The 27,418-nt window shown below is 42.0% G+C and overlaps 1 protein-coding gene across 2 annotated transcripts in view; it reads left to right on the top strand.

Moving 5' to 3' along the window:
• il1rapl2 (interleukin 1 receptor accessory protein-like 2) overlaps positions 1-27,418 on the top strand; it is a 1,030,579-nt gene that overhangs the window by 710,785 nt on the left and 292,376 nt on the right. For both annotated transcript variants that reach the window (XM_072595577.1, XM_072595576.1), the window contains exon 6: positions 25,667-25,741. In XM_072595577.1, coding sequence (XP_072451678.1) covers positions 25,667-25,741 — 75 coding nt within the window. The remainder of the gene's footprint in view (positions 1-25,666; positions 25,742-27,418) is intronic.

Raw genomic sequence — 27,418 nt, 5'->3', positions numbered from 1 at the left:
ATTGCCCCATAGTGTCCATGGATATGCAGGTTAAGTGGATTGGCGAAGGGAAATACAGGGTTACAGCAATGGGTTGGGACTGGGCGGGCTGTTCTTCAGAGGGGCAATGTGAACTTGATGGACCAAATGGCCTGTTTCTATACTGTAAGGAATCTATGATCCAGAGAGACTCTTTCCAAATTGGCAAGCTCTTATAGGCTGAAGCTGCTGCCCACGTAGCAGTGATTTTTTGAATGAAGATGAGAAACTCTGAAGGGTGTTGTTTTGTTTGCTGCTGTTGACCATGTGATTCTGGAGCTGACTTGGCATCAGGTGACATAACAAGCACACCTCATGATGGAGAGCAACGTGATGCTCCTGAGGCCATAATCGGAACGTTATGATCAGCAATGACATGAACAATGGAATCTCTTACTAGAAAGAAAGTGTTCATCCAGCTCCTCGGGTGCATAACTGGGTCTTTGAAAGCATTATCTACTATCTTGCTCTTTCTGCCTTTTGTTTTTCATTTTTTGAAATATTTATCCAATTCCTATTCTTTCCAGAGCTGCATTCCAGATTATACCAACTCACTGCTTCGTAAAAATACAATCTTGCCCCTGGTTCTTTTCTCAGCTGTCTTATATCTACTGATTACTGACCCTCCCGACATTGGAAATACCTTCTCCTTATTCACTCTGACAAAACCACTCAACTTTGCATGTCTTCAATAATTTTAACTTCTGAAGTCTCTGTGCACAACTGAAGTTCATCACCTCTGGTACCATTCCAGTAAATCCAGTGAGACCTTCAAAGCTTTCTAAAGCAGTGCCCAGAATTGAATTCAATACTGTATTTCTACAGTTGCATTTTCACTTAATTATAATGATTTACCAGATATTTTTTGCAAGTGTACTGAGCCATACTACAAAAGAAAATGATTCTACTTGTTGGAGAGTAACAAGCTCTGCTTCAGAACACCACTGCGGGAGTTCCTCATGTTAGTTTTCTAAGCCCAGACACTTTGAACTGCATCTACAATGGCGCTGCTTACATCTTGAAGTCAGAACTGAGGATGATTTGCTGACAATTGTAAAGTGAGGCCAAATCATTGAATGTGGAGTTATATGTAATCCTTAGGGCTAAAGAGATCAAATGATATAGGGAGAAAGCTGGAGCAGGGTATTGAGTTAGATTATCAGCCATGATATTGAACTGCAAAGCAGGGCTCAAAAGGTCAAATGGCCGACTGCTGATCTTTTTTCTAAATTTCTATTTTAATTTCAATTTGTAACTTCTCAAATATTGAAGCAGTTCATATGTAGCAATGATTTGGAGATGCCGGTGTTGGGCTGGGGTGTACAAAGTTAAAAATCACACTACACCAGGTTATAGTCCAACATCTTCATCAGGTGATGAAGGAGCAGCGCTCCAAAAGCTAGTGCTTCCAATTAACCCTGTTGGACTATAACCTGGTGTTGTGTGATGTTTGGTATATGTAGCAATACCTGGACAGTATTCAAGCTTGGGCTGACAAATCGAAATTAACCCTTGTGCCACACAAGTGCCAAGTCATGAGCACCTCCAGTAGGTGTGGTTTTAACAACCTTCTCTTTATGTTGCCATCATTGAACCCAAAGCTAAAGATGTGTTGCTGGAAAAGTGCAGCAGGTCAGGCAGCATCCAAGGAGCAGGAGAATCGACATTTCGGGCATGAGCCCTTCTTCACGAATCCATCATTGAACCCAACACAATCAATATGCTGGAGGTGATCATTGACCAGAAATTGAACAGGACCAGCCATTTGAATACTGTGGCTACAAGAACAAGTTGGAACCCAGGGATGCCACATCATGTGACTTAACTTTTGCCTCCCCAGAGCTTGTTCACAATGCACAAGGCACAAGCCAGAAGCCAGGACTGTCTTGAGATAGTCTCCGATTACATAATTGAAGTGTAGCTTCAACACTTCTCAAGAAGCTCAGTACCAACCAAGTCAAAGCAGCCCACTTGATCAGCACATGGTTTATCACCTCAGACCTACCTTCTCTGCTATTGGCACACAGCAGAAAGGTAGCAACTTATCAAAGTCGCCTTGGTAGTGCTTCCCAAACCTCCGAGCTCTACCACTGAGACAGAGATGGGCGGAAGGTACATGTGAACATGACCATATACAGGTGCCCCTCCAATGGGCGTCAGATTCTGGCTTGTACCTTCTTCATTGCACACAGTCCATCTTTAAGGATGGTGTGAGTTTAGCTATACCATATGGACTGCTATGATTCAAGTAGGCTCATTACTATCATTTCTAGGGCAATTAAGGATGGGCAATAAAGACCAGATTTACCATTGATACTTAGGTCCTATCAGACCATAATACATATGAGATGGAGGAGGCCATTCTGCCCATCGAGTCTGCTTCACCATTCAGTGAGATCATGGTTAATCTGATAATCCACAACTCCACTTTCCTGCATTTCCCCATAACTCTTGATTCCCTTACACCTTTGAATACTTTTTAATTTTAAAAAAAGTGTTGGGTCAGCAAATCTTTAAAATATTGATCATGTTTTAGGAGCGTAGCCTGAAATGTGTACTCTTTGGCTCAAGGTCATCTGGAAAAGGAACGCTTTTATAACAGACTTCTGCTTGACCTACAGTTGCAGCTTTTCCGATTGAAACAACAAATATTAGGGTGTGCTTTCCTGAAAGCACCATCAATCAGCTGAGACACATGACTGCAATGTGCCTGGCTGATGCCAACTTTTTGCATCTACACACTGTCATTTGAAATGAGCCAATCAATCTGGAATGACCCTTTCCAGTGATGGGCAGAGAGTGATTTTAAATGGTGTTGGATTCACAGAGGTCAGGTTAATTGTCCTCTGCTTCAGTATGATGTGATCATTCCAGTTCAAGAATCATGCAGTAGGGAAAAGACCCTTCAGCCCATCAAATCTGCACCGACAAAATCTACCTTCAATCTTCACTGATGCCACTTTCAAGCACTTGGGTCATAGCCTTGAAGGTTCTGACATTTCAACCACCCCAAGTACTTTTTAAGGACTGTGAGTTTTCCCACCTCACTTACCCTCCCAGATGGTTTCCCACTACTCGAGAGGTGAAAGCAGGTTTCCTCAAATCCCCTTGAAACCTTCGGCCTTTACTTCACAGTTATGCCCCTTGTAACGAAACTTTCAACTCGGGGAAGAGCTGCTTTCTATTCACCCTTCATAATCTTATATCTCTCCATCAGGTACCCTCACAGCCTTTTGTTCTCGAAAGGCAGCCTGAGCTTATCCAGCCTCTCTTCAGAGCTTGACCGCCCCATCCCAGGAAATATCTCTCATCCCTCCTAACGCAGTGACCAGAACTACACACAATACTGCAGCTGTGGCCTTATCAATGTTCCATACAGCCCCAACACAGTTTCGCACTGCTCTTATAAGCTAAGCTTCGACTGGTAAAGGTAAGCATCCCATATGCTTTCTACCCTAGCAACCTGTTCTGACGCCTTCAGGGATCTGTAGGCAAGCACCCCAGCATCCCTCTGTTCCTCTGAGCCTCCCAGTGCCCTGCACGCATTCCCTTATCTTGTTAATTCTTACAAATTGCATCACTTCATGAGAAGTAAATCTTGTGATGGGAAAAGCTCTTTGTGACAATGTTTCTCCTTTTTTTTGTTCTTTGTGAACAGTGTTGCTGCTGCCGCAATTCACTATCATTTTCATAATAGGGTGCGGTACTTATTCTCATTGAAAGCAACTAAGAAATTTGCTTGAAATCTGTGTAGAGCTCTGCAAAGTATGTAAGTAGTTTATGGTCTGTTCACTGTGGCTTGCTTCCAACCAGTAATTTTCCACGAAAATTCTGCAGCTGGTTCCCGATTCTACCAGCTGATTATTATGAATAATGCAAATCAATGGTGAGAAATGGCCAAAATCTGAAGTGAAGCTGTGAAATCTTATTATTAATACCCACATTTTGCTTAAATAATTGTTTCACTTATTCAAATAAATTTAAATAATTCTCGTTATTAATGATCTGTAAATTGATTTCAAGGTATTAAAAAGAACCATGTTTACAAGGGGAGGCAAATGGCCAAGTGGTGTTATCGCTAGACTGTTAACCCAGTAACCTGATTAATGTACTGGGAACCTAGGCTCGAATCCTGCTGTGGCTAATGGTGGGATTTGAATTCGATAATAATCTGGAATTCGGAGTCTAATGATGACTGTGGTCAATTGTTGGAAGAATCTCATGTGGTGCACTAATGCAGGTAATGATGCTCCCACGAACCTGCTGTCTTGTCTTTCGAGAGAGAAGTGGTTGTAGATTTGGAAGGTGCTGTCCAAGGACCTTGTTAATTTTCTGTAATACATCTTGTAGCTAGTACTGCTGGTGGTGAAGGAGTGGATGCAGTGCTAGTCAAGCAGGCTGCTCTGTCTTGGGTGGTATCAAGCCTGGACAGGGAGGCAAAGGCCTAGTAGTATTATCGCTGGACTGTTGATCTCGAGACCCAGGCAATGTTTTGGGCACCTGTGTTCAAATCCCACCAGAGCAGATGGTAGAATTTGAATTCCACAATGATCTGGAATTAAGAGTCTAATGATGACTGTTGTCCATTGTCGGAAAAAATTCATGTGTTCCACTGATGTCTTTTGGGAATGAAACTACAGTCAATGCGGCTGACTCTTGACTACTCTAGGGATGGGCACGAGGTGCTGGCCGAGCAATGAATCAATTAAAAACAAAGTACCTTTCATGTCATTCCAGATGACTCACTGTGTATGAAGAACCTTTGAAGCGTCATTGTCATAATGTAGTAAACACATCATTAATTTGCACTTGACCACCTCCCTCAAACAGCAATGTGAGAAATGGCCAGTTTAAGAGTTGCTGGTTGGAGGATAATAGGGACAATAGGATTAACTCTATTGCCTTTCCTCATAAAAGTGGCACAAGATCATTTCCTTAAGCGGGGGGGGGGGTTACGGATGATACTTAGCATCTCACCCAAAAAATGGCACCTCCAATAGTTCAGCATTCCTGGAGGACTGCACTGGAGCTTGTGCAGATGTTTGTTGGACCTGAGTTTACAACATCTTTCTCAAATGAGAAAGTGCAACCCACTGAGCCACCTCTTACACTTACAATAGGTGAATTTCTTTGATCCAATTGTTCAGCTGGTGAATTTTCAAATTAACCATGCACAAGTAACTCTAAGACACTGGTCCAGCCATAGCTTTAATCGAGGAAGGACAGGGAATATGACCAGTAGTGTAGAAAGAGGCAGTCAGATTAACAACCCCTGAGCTGTGAAGAAAGGATAAAGCCTGGAGCTATTCACTCTTAAGACTGATCGCCCAAGGAATATCAATTAGCTATCACGTTATTCTGACAATTAAAGAAACAGAAAAGCTGAGCCTCAATAAATCGACTCCTACAATTGTTGTAATAATCAAAATCAATGGGGGATGGGATTGTTATGACCAGCCCTGAATGACGCTCCCACTTTAGTTTGGTTCCAAGCAAGATACCCAAAATGGTGGAGGAAGGCTAGACTATGTCCCCTTCTTTATTCACCTGCCTCTTTGGTTGGTTGTAATAAAGTTAATTCACAATGGATCCCTTCCTTTGTGGATGACTTTTCCTCAACAATATTAATTTGTGGTTCAAAAAGTGCCAATTTGACAAACCTTAACTTGTTAATTAAAGAAAAGGTTTATTAGTAATTAACAGGAGAAGAAATGAGGACGCTGCAAAGAGGCGCTCAGGTTATCAACGGGAGGTGAGTTGAAAAGATAAAAGATTCACTGGTTATTCTTGAATTCTGTGAAGGTAAAAGTGAGGATTGCAGATGCTGGAAATCAGAGTTTAGATTAGAGTGGTGCTGGAAAAGCACAGTAGGTCTGGTGGCATCCGAAGAGCAGGAAAAATGACAAAAGTCCTTCGGGCAAAAGTCCTTCATCAGGAATGAAGGCAGGGAGCCTTTGGGGTGGAGAGATAAACGGGGGGGTGGGGCTGGGGAGAAGGTAACCAAGCATACAATAGGTGGATGGAGTGGGGATGAAGGTGATAGGTCAGAGAGGAGGGTGGAACAGATAGGTGGAAAGGAAGATTGGCAGGCAAGACAGGTTATGAGGATGGTGCTCAGCTGGAAGGTTGGAACTGGGGTAGGGTGGGGGGGGAAGAGGAAATGAGGAAACTGGTCAAGTCTACATTGATGCCCTGGGATTAAAGTGTTCTGAGGTGGAAGATGAGGCGTTCTTCCTCCATGTGCGGGTGGTAATGGAGTGGTGGTGGAGGCCCAGGACCTGCATGCCCTTGGCAGAGTGGGAAGGGAAGTTGAAATGTTGGGCCACGGGGCGATGGGGTTGATTAGATGAGAGGATGTTATGGCAATTATGATGTGTGACACTGGTAGTACTAACATTGATCAATAAACAATCGATTTTGCAATGCTTGCCTTAACAGGTCAGCACAAAGACCTTTGTCCTGTTTTCTTTGACTGCAATTTTTCTTACTTTCTGACTTGCATCAAAGAGAGAGAGACTGACTTTTCTTTTACCTGCAGTGTAGGAATAGCTAAGGATTTTCTGGCTGTGACCCTTTAGCACGTACCTTCACATACTAGCTTACAGACTCAGACTGAAACAGGTTTTGAACCTGTTCAAAATATCCACAGGTTCATGTGGATATTTAAAAGGCAAAACTGCAAACATGTCTCTCATCCATACTGTTGCCTTTTCTCCCGTCACATTCGTTTTTTGTAGATAACTCTTGGGTGATCAGTGAGCAGTTTACAAAGCATTTCTCTTTTTGACATCCTTATCTTTGAAGCCTTCTTGACATCCACCATGTGTAACATCCCAGAGTCTCCCTCAAAGCTGGGGATAGCAAGCACACAGAGCCTTCCAGACAGTTGCCGAATTGAGTTGCTCAGAATTTATTTTCTCCATCATTATTTTGGCTGTATGTCCTTGTTCTGAAAAACAGGTGAAATTAAAAGTTTGATACATCCACATGTGATTCATAGTTGTGATTTGTTGTCAAGGCAAGGTTATAGCTTAAAGAAACTGAGATGTACAGGTAGTTCAAGCATCACACAAAGGGATGCAATCATGTCGAATGGAGCACTCAGGAGTAAGGTTCCAGTTCAGGCTGGATGTATTTTACCACACAGCCTCTGGACTCTGTCTGATCTGCCATCTATAAGACTTCCATTACTTGTAAATAAGCGATTTCAAAGAGAATGAAAATAAAGCAAACAATTACTTTTAATGCACTTTAATTTTGTTCTTGTGTATTGCTCATATCTGTAACCACAGGACCATGAAAATAGGAGGAGGGCCAGGCTATCCACGACCCACCCCCTCCCCACCTCCACCCGATCCAGCTCCACCAGTCAATAGGATAATGGCCAATTTGACATTCCTCATGTCTGTTTTCCTGCTCCATAATCCTTGATGCTCCAATCTAACTATCTCAGTCTTATATGTACACAAGGACTCTGCCCCCACAGCTCTCTGTGGTAGGTGAGTTCCAGAAACATTCAACCCTCTGAGAGAAGAAAAACCTACTCACCTCAGTCTTCAATCAGTGTCCCTGTATTCTGAGACTATGCTCTCTGGAACTAGGCTTTTCAATGGATTCCTCTCAGCATTTATCCTGTCAAGGCCCTTAAAACTTCAATACAGTCAGTTTGTAAAATGTGAACTGTAAAACGGGGGTTGGCTACAGCACGATTACATCGCCTGCACTTTAAGTGTTATTTGTGTTGAGCAATTTTTGTATAGCATGGGACTGAACAGGAACCCAACTGTTGTGTTGTGGAAGAAATGACTGTATTTCAATGAGATCACCTACCATTCTTCTAAACCCTAGTGAGTAAAGTCCAAACCTGTTTAACCTTTGCTCATAAGATGATCACTCCATACCAGGGATCATCCGAGTGAACCTTCTACCCAGGAAGCAATCATTAATTTCTGGAGGTTACAGTATAGGCCTGGAAGTTTGATCACCAAGTCCGAAGGTTGTGGATGGCTGGTAAAAGCAGATGACATATGGTAGCATGCGATGGGAAATTGAGGGAATGAGTGAATAGGAAGGATGTGTGCCTGAAATACTGAAACATCAGTGCACAGATTTCAAGTGGATTTGTCTGGTCAAACCATCGTTGTCTTTTGACTGGGGTTACCAGCTAAAATAGAAACGGGAGGAACTTTACTTGATTGAGTGCATCAAGTCTGCTTGATCTCATCGGCCCATTTTCAGGAATTAAGCTTTTACCTTGTAAAATCTCATACCATTTAAATTTCCATTTCTAAATGTTTCTAAACAAATTGACATGAACTTGAAACTTTCTTTAATTTGGATAAATGTGTGATATTGCATTTTGGTAAAACAAACAAGGGCAGGACATATACAGTGTAAAACAGAGAGACTTAGCGATTCGGGTACATAATTCTTTCAAGTTTGCGTCACAGGTAGACAGGGTGGTTAAGAAGACATTTAGCATGCTTGCCTTCATTGCTCAGACCTTTAAGTATAGGAGTTGGGATGTTATGTTGAGGTTGTACGGGATATTGGTGAAGCCTCTTTTGGAGTAATGTATCCAGTTCTTGTCACTATTTTTTGGAAGGAAATTGTTAAGCTGGGGAGGGTTTAGGAGAGATTTACCAGGATATTGCCGAGTATGGAGGATTTGAGTTATAAGAAGAGGCTGGCAGTCTGGGTCCGTGCTGAGGCCGGGAGTCCAGGTCCACACTGAGGCTGGCAGTCTGGGTCCATACTGAGGCCGGGAGTCCAGGTCCACACTGAGGCTGGGAGTCCGGGTCCACACTGAGGCTGGGAGTCCGGGTCCACACTGAGGCTGGGAGTCTGGGTCCACACTGAGGCTGGCAGTCTGGGTCCACACTGAGGCTGGCAGTCTGGGTCCACACTGAGGCTGGCAGTCTGGGTCCACACTGAGGCCGGGAGTCCAGGTCCACACTGAGGCCGGGAGTCCGGGTCCACACTGAGGCTGGGAGTCCGGGTCCACACTGAGGCTGGGAGTCCAGGTCCACACTGAGGCCGGGAGCCCGGGTCCACACTGAGGCCTGGGGTCCAGTTCCGTGCTGAGGGCGGGAGTCCAATTCCATGCTGAGGCCGGGAGCCCGAGTCCATGCTGAGGGCGGGAGTCTGGGACCACGCTGAGGCTGGGAGTCCCAGTCAGCACTCAGGGTGGGAGTCCAGGTCCGTGCTGAAGTCGGGAGTCTGAGTCCACATTGAGACCGGGTGTCTGCATGCTGTTTCTGTGATTAATGTACATAAAGTGATGTTTTCATGACTTCCAACTCATGAGACCAGACAAAGAGGGAGTGAAACAGCTCACATTCAGGTTTTCTGTCACCCTGAATGCTTTTGGTGTTTTCCATTGGCTTTGCACCCATTTCATTTTTAGTGTAAATACCTGCTGACAATAATGATGCAAAAACTGGTTGAAATCTCAGTGCAATGCAAGGAAATTCCAGTTGACACTTTTGCGTGCAACAATAATTTTGCCACTCCTGTGTCAATAATTTGGTTTGAACACTTTCCATTGAAATCCCTTCCCCATGCAAGTACTCTATCCCAGTGAATGGGCGAGGAAGAGAAGACACGTTCACTCTGCCTTGTTAATAACAGATATAACCAATTTAATGAAATAAAATAATTACTTGCATTCCTGAGTGACAGGGAGGATACATCCTTTGGGCATGGCTGAAAGGAAGTGACTTAATTCTCTCGATGCTAGCCATTGTCATCGTCTCAGAGTTCCAATTTCAGAAGTTGCAACATTGCATCATGCTTTATTGGACAGTATTTTCACAAGGGCTTGAGCACGCTCAGAGAGCCTAAATTTGCTAGGAGTGACCAAGACTTGCTCAGTAATTTTCCCAAATAAGGACTTGCATTTGATAGCCTCAAGGCTTACAAATCCAGACAAAGTAGAGATGTGGAAATTTGAAGCATCAAGAACTTTCAAACTTTGGTGTCTACACTGAGCGAAAGAGAGAGAGAGAGAGAGAGAGAGAGAGAGAGAGAGAGAAATGAAGGCAGCACGGATGGAGAAGTAAGTTTAAAAATGTCAATCTTGAAGCATCTAGAAAGCCTACTGGGACTCCAGAGTTGGCCTGGCCTGCCTATCACCCTTTCTTTTGAGCGTCTATCCACTGGCATTCCGAAGAGTGAGAGGTGATCCCACTGAACCATAAGAGATTGTTTCAGCAGAGTGCTGAGAGGAAGTTTTCAATAAGTAGGAAAATGAAAATATGGGAGGACTCTCTCAGGGTAACAGAGCAGTTGTTTCAGACCGAGATGAGAAGTGCTCAAAGTTTTGAAAGTCTATAGAATTCCCGACCCCAGACAGTACTGGATGATCCATTGATGAATACATTTAAGGCTGGGATAGAGTTTGCGCATCTTAGGGAAATGAAAGATCTGGGAAGCAGGCTGGAAAGTGAAGTCACACCAAATTGAATAGCATAGCAGGCTCAAAGGCCATATGGAACTACCCCGCCCCTACATTTTCTGTACTAATTCACTGGAATGGCTGGCTGACCAACTTATTACCCATCCCTGGATGCCCTTGAGAAGGTCATGGTGGTGAGCTGCCTCTGTGAACTGCTCCATTCCACATGCTGTAAGTAGACCCACAATCCCCTTAGGAGGGAATTCCAGGATTTTGACCTCGGGACACTGAAGTAATGGCAAAATGTTTCCAAGTCAGAAAGGTGAGTAGCTTAGAGGGAAGTTAGCTGTTTTTATGGAAGCTGAAGCTCCAGTAGGTTGCTCCTGACTGTCACAGAAAGGCAGTCTCCGTGACATTGGTGGTGTCTCAACATTTTGTCAGGGGAAAAGTACTCCCAAGAGAAACTTCTAAGGTTCAAATTGGCTGCCTGTATCCATTTAGCAGGCAGAAGTAGGTACTGCAGATGCTGGAGGATAGTCAAGATTAGAGTGGTGCTGGAAAAGCACAGCATCTGAGGAGCAGGAAAATCGACATTTCGGGCAAAAGTCCTTCACTCCTGAAGGGCGTTTCCATTTAGCAACCAATCCGTAGTTCTGCTACTGGGAATCTCCCATGACGATGGGTCAGTGTCTTCCTGCTGCTAAGTTTTATCTCATACCTTGCAACAATCACATTAATATTGCAACACATTGATTCAATATCCACCCTGTGTTGCACAAAAAGGCATATCCCAGTATTCTACGCTGGGTCCTAAGAACCCAGAAATATTCTGATCGAAGAACTAAGAAACAATGCATTTTGCTGCAAGTTTAACCTTCTGCAACATGGACACCAAATATCACCTCTTTGTAACATGGTATTTCTATGTCTTATATCAATAAAATTAATTCCATTCACAACCAGAACTTTAACACTGCAGTTTATTGATTAAAATAATAGAATAGAGAACGAGGGTGCTCAATAGAATCATGAAAATTCACAGCACTTGAGGAGGCTATCCTGCCTGTGTTTGCTCTTTTAAAAGAGTTATTCCCCTTTTTCAAACATATATCCTATTTTCTTTTGAAAATTACAATTTGATTTGCTTCCATTACCCTTCATACGCATTACATTTGAGCTGAATTTTCATGGGCTAGGGAACACGACAACGATGAAAGGTCACTTGCCTCGAGCTGTTAACTTTTTACTTCTCTCCATGCCTGACCTGTGGGGTGCCTCCAGCTTTTTCAGTTTCTATTTCAGATTCCTGCTATCCACAATATTTTTGCTTTTCTTGGGTATATTGCTTTTTTTCTGAAGTCAGACATTAATCAAAATTAGAATGAGCCCAGAATTGATACAGGCAGTAAATTGCATAACAAGAGATAGACTTCACCTTTAAATAAAAATTGGCTAATACCAGTTGCTTTTGTAAAAAGGAGCAGGACTGCAAGTGATCACCCACATACAACTTGACAGGGAAACGTACAATTCTTTAAACTGTGGCTGATTATAAAATCATCAGGAAAATTTATTACAATTGTCATAGTTATCTTAATGTTTGGATAACAGACTGAGTGAAGTATATAAATATTCAGTCTTACATATCTCATGACCCAAGACTGTTAATACTTCTGGAAAGGATGCCTTGATTCCATAAGTCTTTCTTCCATTTCTATGTTTAGGTTTTGCCCAATTCTTGAATCCTTACGTTTCACATTTTTCAGGTTTAAAAATCTCATGAACTGGTATTAGCTTGGGTAGGACACACTGACATTGCTACATTATTTCAAGTGGCAGAGTAAGGAAAGTTTATCCCTCCAGTGTGTAGTTGATAACAATAAGAAGTTACATCAATGTGTTCTATCCCATTCAAGGTGTTTATCCAATGATCTTTAAAAAGAGGAAGCACTACAAGATGGGAGGATGGAATAGCTGAATGAAGGGAATTTTATCAAAAACAACTTATTTTTACATTGTCCCTTTAATAAATAATAATTATTAATTATTATTTATTATAAAATAATATTTATTATAATTATTTATATAATTATTCATTATTATTTATTATAAAATAATTATATTTGCATTGTCCCTTTAATAAATAAGGTGTCCCAAGCATTCACAGAAACATTATTAAACATAAATGTACCAAGTCACATAAGATATTAGGTTAAGTGATGGATGGGATTGGGTTGTACAATTTGTTGTGAGACTCTTAAGATATAGGAGCACAATTAGGCCATTTGGTCCATCAAATCTGCTTCACCATTCAATAAGATCATGCCTCATCTGGTAACCCTCAACTCCACTTTCCTGCCATTTTTTCATATAACCCTTGATTTCCTTCCTGATTAAAAATCTGTCTATCTCAGCCTTGAGTATACAGAACAACCCAGCCTCAACAGCCCTTTGAGGTGAAGAATACCACAGACTGATTACTCTCTGAAAGAGTGAAAATGAGTTAGGGAGGATGAAAAGTATAGTAAGAGAATTCCAGAACTTGGAGCCTTGGAAGCTGAAAGGATGGGCACCAATTGTGGAATAATTAAAATGGGATGCACTAGAGGCTAGAGTTAAAGGGGTGCAGATATCTTGGAGGGTGTGGAACTGGAGGAGATGACAGAGTTGGGGGGAGGAGAGGAGTATTAAGATACAAGCAGTAGAGTTTTATACTACCTCCCATTTATTGAGGGTAAAACATGGTAAACCAGCCAGGGGTTGAGTCTAGTTTTAGAAGCAACAAAGTCATAATTGTCATATTTCAGGAGCAGATGAGCTGAGACAGAATAAGATTATAAGAAATACGAACAGGAGTTATTCTGCTCCTTGAGCCTGCTCCACCAGTCAATAGCTGATCTGACACTCTTCATGTCCACTTTCATGCCATTCCCCCCCATAATCCTCAATTTTCCTTACTAATCAAGAATCTATTCATCTTCAGTTTAAATATACACGAGGACTCTGTCCCCACAGCTTTCTGTGGCAAGAGGTTCCAAAGACTCTCCACCCTCAGAGAGAAGAAATTCATCCACAAGTCAGTCTTAAATTGGTAGCTGGTGAAATTTGAATCCAATAATATTTGGAATTGAAAAGGAATCTAATGGTAACCATCTGTTTCACTAGGGAAGGAAATCTGCCATCCTTACCTTGTCTGGCCTACATGTGAATCCTGATACACAGCAATGTGATCAACTCTAAACTGCCCTATGAAATGGACATGGAAGACACTTGATTGTGTCAAATTGCTACAAAGTCTAAAAACAAATCACAGCATGATGCTGGAATGGTGAGCAATTTTGGCAGATCAATGCAGGACTCACTGATCTTTTATGTAGTACAGTCAGGTTTTGTCAGGACCTAGAGTTGATGTACTTGAAACAAACAGCAGTCTGACAAATACAAGAGACATGCGCTTAAAACAAATTTGGAAAAAAAGTGTTGCAACTGACCAAAACTGGGTTATGAAAGAGAAAAACCGTTACCACTCTTCACCTGCACATTCCAAGTCAAATAATCAAATCCTGCTTTTATGGCCTTGACTAAAAAGTAGATCAAGATCAAATAAGGAAGGACTTAAACTTCATGGTGATAGAAACATAAGAACAGGAGGAGTCCATTCAGCCCCTTGAGCCTGTTCGACAATTTCATTAGTTTATAGCTGATTGTGTATCTTAAATCCATTCATCTGCTTTCATTGCAAAGCTGATAATATTTTTCCCTGTCAAAAAAAACTAACATTCCTAATTCTTGCATTTACAATTGACCTCTTCCCCACCAACCCCTGACAAATTTCATTACTTTATGGATGAGCAATTCCAAACTTTTCCTGGACCTCTCAAGTTTCAAATCTTGATCTTGCTTCTCATGCACCTTCTTTGCAGCTGTAACATTGAATTCCTCGCTCTATTCAATCATTGTATTGCATGCTAAACAAAACGTTTCATTATACTTAGGTACATTTAGCAATAATAAATCAAATCAAATCAAATAAAAACTGAAAGAACTGAGGATGCTGTAAATCAGAAACAAAAAGAACAGAAATTGCTGGAAAAGTTCAACAGGTCTGGCAGTAGCTGTCGAGAGAAGTCAGAGTTAATGTTTTGGGGTTGAGTGACCCTTCCTCAGAACCGATTCTGAGGTGTGGTCACTCAACCTGAAACAATAACTCTGTTTTCTCTTTCAGGTGCTGGCAGACCTACTGAGATTTTCCAGCAATTTGTTTTAATGAAATCAAATCAAATCCTATCTTTTGTGTGAAAACGTGATTGCTGATTTCCTCCCTTGAATGGACTAGTTCTATGTTTACAATTCCATTTGTTTGTTTTGGATTCTTCAACCACAGGAATTAGTTTCTCCCTATTCTAATTAATCCTTTGATGTCTTAAATGCATACATTAGATCATTCCTCAAGAATGAACACTGAGGGACTAGAATTCTTGACTCTGCATTCTCGCAGTTTAACTCTTGCCCAGCTTCCTGATATAGAATGACCAAGAATAGGCCATTCATTGAACAACACAGCTCAGTACATTTGGAAGGAAGAAAGTTGGAATGAGAACGGAATTGTGTAGAACGTTGGGAGTATTTATAATAATGTGGTAGAAAATGTTTTCCTGCTGGAAAATTGAAACAAGACAATTAAATGATTACAAGTTTCAAGTGCATTAATATATTGGAAAATTATAAATGTGCTAAACTGAACAGCATAGAGGTCACAACACAATTTTTATTTTTCAAGACAGCTAATGCTGCCATATAGTTGATATATAAACCAAAATGATCACTGATTGATTTTGCTATGAAAGGTTACACGATCGTTTCATGAGATCCAGTACCTGAAGCAAGGCCATATTTAAAAAAGCATGTTTCCAGGGCACAGTTTTAAATAAAGGAACAACATTTCCTGTTGGTATTTGTGTTGCCAGAAGCCTTGGAATTGACTTAATTCATTACCCAGTGTTGTACAATTTCCTTCAGAAGTCACAACCAAACACAGGGCCATTTATCATGACACCAGCTTTATTTGAGATAAAGATTTTTGAAACAACTTTCTTATGTGCATTGTAACTTTGGGGCTTGGCCTTCCAATAAGAATGGTGTATGATATTTAATTTTCTTTTATTTTTTCAAAGCGGTTGCCTTTCAACGATAAATGTCTGAGGCTAACAGCATTTTTGAATGACTACCTACTAAAAGTGCTTTCAATAGGTCAGATAACCAGACTTTGAATTTGAGATTTTTTGAATGGGAGGGCAAATTAATTTACTGCAAATCCTAATCACCACAGAACTAAAGGAAGCGTTGACTCAGTAACAGTGGGTTGATTGCTTTCCAAATATTAATTAACTGTGGGCAGTGCATTTGTGTTTTGGCACTGGTTTGACAAGAATGATAGTTTCTATTTGCATTCTAAATCACCAGCTGTCCAGTAAAGATGGATGGCTGGCTTCCTCTTCATTTGTCACTTTAGATCCACATTCTTCTAAAGAAAAAGAAAAATTAAATTAGACTCAGAAGAAAGATAATAATAAAAAAAAGTCCTCATGAAAGTAAAATTGCCTTTTGCCTTGGAGTAATATGAAGGTTATTAGAAGGTGATCCAAAAAACTATGATTCTCAATAAACAAAGAAATGAAATTATGCTGCATGCACAGTTTGCTTAAAATTCACAGTAATTTCCCTCTTCGAGTTTGCCACCCTTTTATTCATTACAGTTTCTTTATGTGAACTGAAATGGATTAATGCAGGTTGGCAGAATCACAAAGACGTTAAAACAATTAAAATTAACTTGCACCAAGAACTGCACAGTGGTCGCTCCCTGAAGGGGTAGCAATGCAAACAACATGCTGCAATTAAATAAGTTATTTAAAGCGGGAATTGTTGCAAGGCATTCCCTGTAAAATAATAATCCCAAAGTACAGGATGTTAGTTCTGGATGATTGAAAGGGAAGAACAAAACTCGTGCATTTAATGAATTCTGTTTTGGTTGTCCCAGATGAAGTGACAGTTTCATGATTACCCCACAAGCCAAAATTTGGTTGGGAATGAATAGTCTGGGTTTATTTGCACTCATTCACAGGAGGCACTGAGTGCCCTGAAGTTGTGCCCTCAGCAGCTACACACACATTTGCTGGACAAATCACATTGCTTGCCAGAATTGGCGAAGGTATTCCAGTGCGTAGGATTGTCTTAAGAAGACAGGTTGGTCAGGCTGGGCTCTGAGTTTAAGAAAAAGAAGGGTGACTTGAAGCATATAAAGTCCTGCGTGGTCTGGACATGATGTTTAATTGTGTGAATTATCCATGTATAGGAGACACTGGTTTAAAGTTAGCGACTTGGTGCTCAGCAATGAGCCAGGACAGGTGTCAGATCTCGTGGTGGGAGAACACTTTGGTGACAGTGACCACAACTGCCTCACATTTACCATAGCCTAGAGAGGGAAAGGAGCAATCACCAAGGGAAGACATTCAATTGGGGAAAAGCAAATTATGACGCTATCAGACAGGAGTTGGAAAGTACAGACTGGGAGCAATTGTTCTACAGAAAGGGCACAGCAGACATGTGGAGACTATTTAAAGAGCAGTTGCGAGTGATGCATGAATTTGTTCCTCTGAGACAGGTAAGAAGGGGTAAGATTAAGGAACCTTGGATGACAAGAACAGAGGAGAGTCTCATCGAAAGGAAGAAGGCAGCTTATGTAAGGTGGAGGAAGCCAAGATCTAGCACTGCTTTAGATGATTACAGGCTTGCTAGAAAGGAGCTCAGAAATGGATTGAGGAGAACCAGAAGAGGGCACATGAAAGGCTTGGCAAGAAGGATAGGGAGAACCCAAAGGCATTTTACTCATATGTGAAGAATAAGAGGATGATCAGGGAGAAGGTAGGGCCGATCAGGGATAGTGGAGGGAACTTGTGCGTGGAGTCTGAGCAGATAGGGGAAGCCCTAAATGAGTTTTTTTGCCTCAGTTTTCACTAAAGAAAGGGACCTTGTTGTGAATGAGAACTTTGAGGAGCTTGGATACAAGCTTAAACAGATCAAGATTGATGAAGTTGATGTGTTGGAAATTTTGGCGAACTTTAAGATTGATAAGCCCCCAGGGCCAGACCAGATTTATCCGAGGTTGCTCTGGGAAGTGAGAAAGGTGGTTGCTAAGCCACTGGTGAAGATCTTTGCTTCCTCACTCACCACAGGAGTCAGACTGAAGGATTGGAAGGAGGCGAATGTTGTTCCTCTTTTCAAGAAAGTTAATAGGGAAATCCCTGGCAATTACAGACCAGTCGGTCTTACATCTGTGGTCAGCAAGGTTTTGGAAAGAATTCTGAGGGATAGGATTTATTTGGAACTTTGGAACTCTCAACCCCAGATGATGGTGGACATGGAGTGTTTGAACACTTTTCAGATACTTATGGATGGATTCATGTTGGGCAGGAGAATCAAGGTAATTTGGGGAAATGGGAATATGAAATTCAAAACAACAATAGATCAATCTTGATCTCATTGAGGGCAGAGCAGGCTTGAGAGGCGGACTGATCTATTTCTGCTCCTATCTCGCATGTTCATACGTATTCGCTGGACATATCTGCTGATTTGACATCAATTCTTCTATTTTAAACCTCAGTTCTTCAGTGAGCAACCTCCCTTAACCTCAGCTTGTTCGCATCAGTTTATATATATTGATCTTTTACATATAAATTCTGTGTCTAAAGTCTCCCTCTCTCACTCACACCTGAGGAAGGAGAGAGGCTCTGAACGCTATTATTTGAACTATATCCTGGCGTTGTGCAATTTTTGATCTTGCCTAACCCAGACCAACAGCGGCAGATCCACATCATCCTTTAACCTCATACAGTAGCATGTGCTCAGCAGGAAGAAAAAAATCTCCCTTTCTGAAGGGATCATTAAATACTTAACAGGTTTGTAACTTGCTGATTTCTTTTATTTACTGCTTCAATTCTGCAAGTACTGAATGTTATCTGCCATTGTTGCATTAGGAGCAGTGTGGCAGCTGCTGAAAGACTTTGTCCTGACTTCTAGGTTTCTGCATTTGCTCCTGAACATTGTTGCATAGATAGCTACTTTTCTTGAACTGAAGCGTGAAGAGTGAAGCAGAGGCCGCGCAGAGCAGATGGAATATGGAGAAGGACAAGAGGCAACAGGGAAGGCTAATCTACCCAGGATGGCCAGGAAGCAATCCTTCCCCCTCAACCTCACTTCAGAATAACATGAGTCACGTCAGCCCTTCACTAAAAAAGCCCTTATTGACATCTGCCAAATGCAGAGGTCTCAGATAGCATTGCCAATGACTGTCTAGAGAATGGTGATTAAGAACTTTTAAGTAATTAAGCTGTAGCTGAAAGTATTTGTGAAATCTCAGTTTGCATCCATTGTTGATAAGAGAGGACATTGGCATGCTCTATTCAAAGACAACTAACTCTATGGCCATAAAGACACTAGTGGAGAGGACACATGAGGAAGGCATTGTTGCATTATCTCTGGACTAGTAATCCAGAGATGGAGGTTAATATTGTGAGACAGTGAGTGCAAATCTGCCCACAACAGAAGGTGGAATTTAAAGTCAGTTACAAAGTCTGAATTGAAAGCCATTCTCAGTCATGGTCACCCTGAAACTATCAAAGATTGTCATAGAAGTCTATGTGGTTCAATAATCTACTTTAGTAAAGGAAATCAGCCAATTCTACTTGACCTGGTCCACAAGTGATTCTAGTTCCACAGTGACATAGTTTAGCACTTAACTGCATTCCAAAATCGGAGACAGTGAGGTCTGCAGATGCTGGAGATCAGAGTTGAGAATGTGTTGCTGGAAAAGCACAGCAGGTCAGGCAGCATCCAAGGAACAGGAGAATCGACGGTTCGGGCCAGACCCCGATGAAGGATTCCTGATGAAGGGCTCTGGCTGAAACATTAATGTTCCTGCTCCTCGGATGCTACCTGAGCAGCTATACTTTTCCAGCAACACACTCTCAACTGCATTCCAAAATAGCCAAGCAAGGTACTCAATCCAGGAGCAATTAGATATGGGCAACAAATGCCTTTTTGGCAACAGGTCCTCATACCATCAAAGAATTTTTAAATACTTTGTCGTACAGGGAGTCATGGACAGCACACATTTATTTTGCAGTCTTGGCATGTCACTCTGAGGTGAACCAATTTGGATCAAACCAATTTCAATAGCCCAACATCTGGCTGGCATGTCATTGTTGGCAGAGGATCACCAAGGCGAAAGTGAAGACTGCAGCTGCTGGAAACCAGTTTACATCAGAGTGGTGCTGGAAAAGCACAGCAGGTCAGGCAGCATCCGAGGAGCAGGGAAAGCTCTTCATCAGGAATAGAGGTAGGGTTCCTCCAGAGTGGAGAGATAAATGGGGTGGGGGCTGGGAGAAGGTGGCAAAGAGTACAATAGGTGAATGGGAGTGGGGATGGAGGTGATAGGTCAGAGGGGACGGTGGAGCAGATCGATGGGAAGGGAGATTGGCAGGTAGGACAGGTCATGAGGACAGTGCAGAGCTGAAAGGTTGGAACTGGGGTAAGGTAGGGGGAGGGGAAATGAGGAAACTGATGAAGTCCACATTGATGCCCTGGGGTTGAAGTGTTCCGAGGCGGAAGATGAGACGTTCTTCCTCCAGGCGTCGGGTGGTGAGGAAGCGGTGGTGGAGGAGGCCCAGGACCTCCATGTCCTCGGCAGAGTGGGAGGGAGAGTTAAAATGTTGGGCCACGGGGCAGTGGGGTTGATTAGTGTGGGTGTCCCGAAGATGTTCCCTAAAGCACTCTGCGAGGATGCATCCAGTCTGCCCCTTCCAGCTCAGCACTGTCCTCCTGCCAATCTCCCTTCCCACCTATCCGCTCCACCATCTCCTCTGACCTATCACCTCCATCCCCACCCCCATTCACCTATTGTACTCTCTGCCACCTTCTCCCCAGCCCCAACACCCCCCCATCCCAATTTATCTGTCCACCCTAGAGGCTTCCTGCCTCTATTCCTGATGGGCTTTTGCTGGAAAAGCACAGCAGGTCAGGCAGCATCTGGATGCTGCCTGACCTGCTGTGCATTTCCAGCACCACTCTGATCTAAACAGAGAATCGCCAAGGTTAGTGCCCCCTCAGACTGTCTAGGAGGTGCCTGCAGTATCCGGCAGAACATGATTCATGGTGGAATGTCACTTGCTGCACTCCTTGACCATCAGGGAGGGACAGTACCTCGTCACCAGCGATACAGTAAACACCTGAGGATCAGAAAAAGAAGAGGCAGGAGGATGAAGAGTGGGAACTTTCTTAGAGTGTGCACTGTCTGTGAGTAATCAATGCAGTGCCACATCAGTAACCCAGGGAAAGTGACAATGTCACTGAAAATCTGGAACCCCAGGCCTTTCTTCTAAGGACATTGGTTTCAATTCCACCAAGGCAGATAGTTAAAATTTGAATTGAATAAAATGCTAGTCTCAAGGAGACAACTGTTCATATTGTAAAAATCCATCTGGATCAATGATACCCTTTTGCAGAAGTAAATCTGCCATCCCTACCTGGACTGACCTGTTTTTGACTCCACATCGACAGATCAAAAGTGATCAATTTGAGGTGGCATGGTGGCTCAGTGGTTAACACTGCTGCCTCAGAGCGCCAGGGACCGGGTTTTGATTCCAGCCATGGGCGACTGTGTGTAATTTGAACGTTCTCCCCATGTCTGCGTGGGTTTCCTTCGGGTGCTCCGGTATCCTCCCACAGTCCAAAGATTGCAGGTTAGGTGGATTGGCCATGCTAAATTGCCCATGGTGTTCAGGGATATGCACAGTAGATGGATTATCCATGGGAAATACAGGGTTAAAGGAATAAGGTGGGGGCTGAGTCTGGGTGGGATGGTCTTGTGAGGGTCGGTGTGAACTTGGTGGGTTGAATGTCCTGCTTTCACACTGTAGCAATTCTGCGACTCTAGGTGGCCTCTGATGGGCAATTAATGCAGCACCCACTTTTGAATAAATGAAGGTATAAAAACAATCCAAATTCCCATTGACCAACAGTCCCAGACCCAGCTCTGACACCCTTGAGAATTTTGTAAATAACTGGGATGGTTAATTGAAGTTGCCATGTGTTAATTAAAGTTAAAAGTGATTCTGAAATTGTAATGATTAAAGATTGAGTGGTGACTGTGATGTTATGTTACAGAATAATATGGCTCATAAGTCACCAAATCTTCATGAGTAAATTATTTTTCACAGCTAAAACAGTGTTATATATGATATGTATAAATCATAATCACACACCAATATATAAATAGACATGAGTGGGACATTACAGTTCTTTTTCTTTCAAGCCAAGCATTTTTATGGAATGACTTTTGTTAGGAGCAGTCAGTTCATCAGATTGCTTCTTAGGTTGTGAATTCTGTCCTAAATTTTCAGTCATGTGAATCCAACCTGAATGACATTTCCTCTGAAGTCTCAATAAGAGAGGAAGAATTCACATACATTCATCTCCCGTTGTCTCAAAGTGCCTTGCGTTGAATGAATTATTTCTGAGTGCACCAGCTGGTGTATGTGTCGGGAGAGGTGTCAGTCTACAAACCCACAGCCAGGTCGAACAATCAGCAGCCAGATAGATGACCAATTACAGTGCCTACTGAGAATACACCAAGTTAATAGCATTAATGGTCAACAGTCAGTTCCAATGAATTGGGTTTTACTGTTTCAAAAGGCAATGGTAAGGTATCATTCTCTCTCTCTCTACTACATTGGCAATATTTGCTCAAATTGTACCTAAGATAGTGCCATAAGTGGTGGGACTTGCGAACTTTTCATTGGACTCATTTAAATATATCTGACAATAAAGCTAATTCAGTACTGTTTTCCCTGGAGCGTTGGAGGCTGAGGGAGAGCCTTGTAGAGGTTTATAAAATCATGAGGGGCATGGATAGGATAGACAGATGAGGTATTCTCCCTGGGGTGGGGGAGAAAGTAAGAACTGCAGATGGTGGAGATCAGAGTCAAAAAGTGTGATGCTGGAAAAGCACTGTGGGTTGGATGCTGCCTGACTTGCTGTGCTTTTCCAGCATCACACTTTACCACCCTGGGGTGGGGGAGTCCAGAATGAGAGGGTATAGGTTTAGGGTGAGAGGGGAAAAATTTAAAAGGGACACAAGGGGATGGTGCGTGTATGGAATGAGCTGCCAGAGGAAATGGTGGAGACCAGTACAATTGCAACATTTAAAAGGCATCTGGATGGATATATGAATAGAAAGGGTTTAGACAGATGTGGGCCAAGTACTTGGCAAATGGGATTAGATTAGTTTAGGATGTCTGGTTGGCAAAGATGAGTTGGACTGAAGAATCTGTTTCCATGCTGTAAATCTCTATGACTCTATAATTCAATTCCATCCCTATTTCAAAACTAGCTAAGGGAACAATTTACTTTCTTACCTTTCCATAATTTCTCGGGCGCAATTTCCGATACTGGATATATCCCAGTAGATGCAGTGCAACCAACCATGGGCAGCGTCAGAGTGGATCTCAACAGTTGCCACACAACCCTCTTTTTATAGCCATAGCAGACATATTCTGATAGGTAACTGTAGCTTGAAGATCCCATAGCCTCTGTGACAAGCTTCCAAGAGAAAGCAAGTTTGTGGGTTTAATGGTTGAGGGTAAGTTGGCAAGTAGGAAATGGGTTAGGTTTCCAAGTGGCTGAAAGGGAAGGGCAGATGATAGGTGGGTGTTTCTTATGACAATTGACAGGTGTTACATGGTCAAATTAGCCTAGCCTTTTATTGAATTCACCTGTCATCATCTGCCACGGTGGGATTTGAACTCTCATCTCCAGTATGTTAGCCTAGGGTCTGCTTTACTAGGCCAATGAGCAGACTGATGACTGTGAGGGTAAGGGTAGCAGGTGGAGTGTAAGAGTGTAAATTGATGAGGGAGTAGAATGGTAAGTAGACGATTGAGAGGTAGTATTTCAGGCTAGAGTGGCAAATCAATGGATGTCGGGGACACCATGGATAAGGTGAATGTGGGGATCATCGTTAGGGGTTATCGGATGTTGATCTGGGTGGGATTTTATGCCCCCAGCTACATTTGGGTAGCTAAGGGAGCGGACAGCAATCAGTTGCCTGGTCCTGGTGGGGGAGGGAGGTTTATGGTGTCATGTTTTGCTGTGCGTTGGATGCTCTGAAGAGGTGGGAGTGGGATCAGTGTGAATAATTGGTGAGGATGAGGGGTCAGTAAATTAAAGTAGGTTTTAATTCCGCTTCTGGGGAGTTTTTCAACTATGTAATTCCGAACCCTCTGCACTCTGATGTGGTAAGCATTTTGTCAGTGTTTGCCTGAAGTTAATGTTTCCCAAGCAGTTACACCACTCCCCCCACCCTACCCCCAGTCAGGATGTCCGTGAGATCTCAACAAATATCTGCCATGATCTGACTGGTCTTTGTCTATCTGGAATTTGTAAGCGTTGGAGTATTGTATAATTGTTGCTTCCTGTGCACGTTAAAGAGTCTATATAACTTAGCCACTTGGAGATAGCCAGGACTGCGGATGGTGGAAGTCAGAGTCAAGAAAATGTGGGGCTGGAAAGGCACAGCAGCTCAGGCAGCATCGGAGGGGCAGGGAAGGTAACATTTCAGGTCAGGACCCTTCATCAGGACTGTAACTTAGCCAATCATTTTACAAGACCAAATGATCAGCAATACTGCAGAATCCTTTCAGCACCGTGAGTAACTAGTATAGATTCACAATCATATCCTGTCACAAAATGTACAAAAATAGCATTAGTATGTGCCACAACTCAGAAACACCAAATTAATGCATTTTTTTGGCATGAAATGTTAACTTTTTCCTTGAATTTTGAAGTATCTAAGGCTTACAAGTTTATAAAGGGCATTATATTATAACTTAGCAGGTCTTAATGCTACTTCCTCAGGCATCCTGCCCAACCTGGACTGTGGGGCAAACGAAGCTTCAAACCTCTGCCATTGGTGTCCTTTTCTCCTCTGGGCGAGGCAGACAATGTTGATTTTTCTTTTTGTTTGTTCATTCAAGTGCATGGAACAGGGACTTGTTTCTTCTTCTTTTCTCCTTCACGCTGTTTGTTTTGAGAGACACCATAAACAATGGATAGAAGCTTCTCCTTCAAGCCCAATGTGCAGAAAGCTCTAGGCTTTGGTTTTAAAAGCAACCTCTTTCCTCTCTCATTCATTGGATTCAGTTGCTGAACTCTGGAATTTTAATTGTGTACATAACCTAGCATAATACTATTTCATATTGCAATCAGCCATTGTCTTTTTGAGCAAGAGTTTTGTTCTTACTCCAGTGTCATTTTGGAGCAAGTGTTCAGTTTGTATTATTTTTAACAATGTATGCTTTCACATTCTCTTCATAATTTAGACCACTTTCCTCTTGTTGCAGAGGAGGTAATTTATTTTGGTGAAGAATTTCAACAGCATTATGGAAACTGCACATCTGCCAGATAAATTATGTCATCTTTAATGTATCCGATAATCACATTGTTTAACGTTTAAAGCTGCTACTTTTACTGTAGCTTCAGGTGTAACTGTTTTGTAACTCTATTATGACAATTACTGCCTGAGATGGAACAAAACCAAAGCAAACCAAAACTTCTCAGATTCTGTGAAGGAATTAACTGCCTTATATTGAGCTACCATGAAAAGCTAATGAGAAAGCTTATATCCTGAAATATGTATGCATACAGAACATTTGCTATATTAAAAGAATCTGAAATTGCTCTCCTTAGAATGAAGTAAGTTGAAGGGAAGATTTAATTGTGACATGCATAATTTCTGATTGATCTTAATAGGAGGGTTGGTAACTAAAGTGTGTAGCGTTTATTAATTGTCAAAAAAGGTGAGGGGAAGATGACAAAACATTTTTGTTGCACAACACATTCATATGATCTTGATTATACTGTCAGAAAGGAAATTAGAAGTAAGTCCATCAATAACTTTTATAAGAAATAGGCTACTTGGTGCCTTGAGCTTGCTTTGCTATTCAATCCAAACTTAGCTGATTGGGAAATGAGACAAGACTATTGTGACTGCTAAAAGCTGACAAATGATGCTTCCTTAATTTAAGAATAATATTTCCTCCCCTTTGCTGGATGTGATTCAGATGACATAAATCCCAAATGTTATTATCCTGTTCCAAGTGACCTGTCCTAATCATCTACGGATCTCCTTCTGTCTTTCAGCTGTACTCACTGACAAGCTCCCTCAGCTTCTACTCCCTCCTGAAAACCAACAAAGTACAGTCGATGTCCAGCTGGGTAAGTTACTTTCTGAGCAATCAGTCAACCTCAGTGTCTGCTCAATGAAAAGTAATAGAGAGATGTGATTTTTCAATTGTTACATGTTAACTCGGGAGCATTCTCACACTTGGCCTGTTATTAAGTCACGTACTTCCTTGTTTTGCACCTCTGTTGTTTCTCTCCCTTTGGTTATTTGCAGTCCAGAGCAATATTGTTAGATGTGATGTAACCGCCAAGGATTTTTGTACTATTACATAATGGCTGAAGGTGGCAGTGTAGGTTGGAACTTCCAATGTCTGTGAGTGGAGCAGTTGGCAGAGATTGGTTTCCAAAGGGCTGAAAGATTGTTGGAACAAGTAACTGTACTGTGGTGACTAATGAACAGGGTGTATAAGGGAGGGGTGGAGTTACTCTTCCCATCCCTGAAGTGCCAGTGGCGAATCTCTATTTTCATCAACATCCACAATTGTGACTCCTAAGTGGCCCTTCAGTTTTGACCAATAAATCAATATTAAGCATCATATCAGAGCCCTAGCTTTCCAACTGCTTGGTAAACAGTGAGAAAAAGGAATGATAGTTTCCAAGAGGTTCCATGCATGAGCTAAATGTCATCCCAATAATTTTGCAGTAAGTTTGTTCACTGGTTAATGCTTTGAACAGGATGTGGATCCCCACAGTTCACCTGGTTTGGGCCAGGGACCTGGTTCTATACTTGGATTTTGACACCAACCTAAACAAGAAGTACCCACTCTTTCTGGATGAGAGATAATGGGAGGACTCAAAGTGGAGAAGGCAGAAGGGTCTGAACTCTTGCTTGATGAAGGCACGAATATAGTGGGCCTTGTAGGAGGCAGAAAGTCTGAGCCCTCATGGTGGCTGTGGAGAGGGGCAAATGCTTGGGTCTGGTAAAGAAAGCAAAGATCTGGAGAGAAGTTTAGTTAAGAAATGTTTGGTGGGAAAAGAGGAAGGGGGAGGAGATTGGTGTGAAAATGAGGATTGGTCCATAGTGATCGTGTGCCTTGAATGCCATTGGCCATTTGGTTCCATGGAACAACCAAATCGTTGACAAAGAAATGGAGTTGAGGCCCATTATTCTCCAGACCCAATCAGATCATGACAAGGGGACAACTACTGAATGGGTTAAAGAAAAACTTCAAACATTTTAGCAGAATGTTGATGTAAATTTTGAAGGTGTATTATTAAATATTTCAATGCAAGTCTTGGCTTTTGCAGCAGCTTAAAATCCAACCTTCCATTACCATTGATCATCAGGAATTGTTATTCAGTTAGGACGGGAATGTGTGATTTAATGAGGCAGCTCAATGATTGGTATTGTACAAGGAAAAAAAATCAATGTGAACATATTGCATTATGTTTCACTTAATATTCATTAGTTTTCATACATTTTTTCCACAGTGATTGAGATTGGTTTAAGTGGACTGAATAATACATTGTTTACTATAATATATATTTGTATTTGGTTTGGATTTTCACAGATTTGGTCATTTCAGTGCCAACAGTTGAGTTATGAGCACACTACACATGTAGCTCTGGCTGGACAGGCACTTTACTGACATATTGAATTTTGTAGTTAACGGTGATGAAAAGGTACCAACTTTTATTTGTATTTAACTTTAGCCACATGACTTTACCTGAGCACGTGCAATACAACTTGCTGATAATCCAAAAAAAAGA

Source organism: Chiloscyllium punctatum, chromosome 25 (assembly GCF_047496795.1).
Source record: "Chiloscyllium punctatum isolate Juve2018m chromosome 25, sChiPun1.3, whole genome shotgun sequence".
Taxonomy (NCBI): Eukaryota; Metazoa; Chordata; class Chondrichthyes; order Orectolobiformes; family Hemiscylliidae; genus Chiloscyllium; species Chiloscyllium punctatum.
This window is presented reverse-complemented; position numbering and strand designations above follow the sequence as displayed.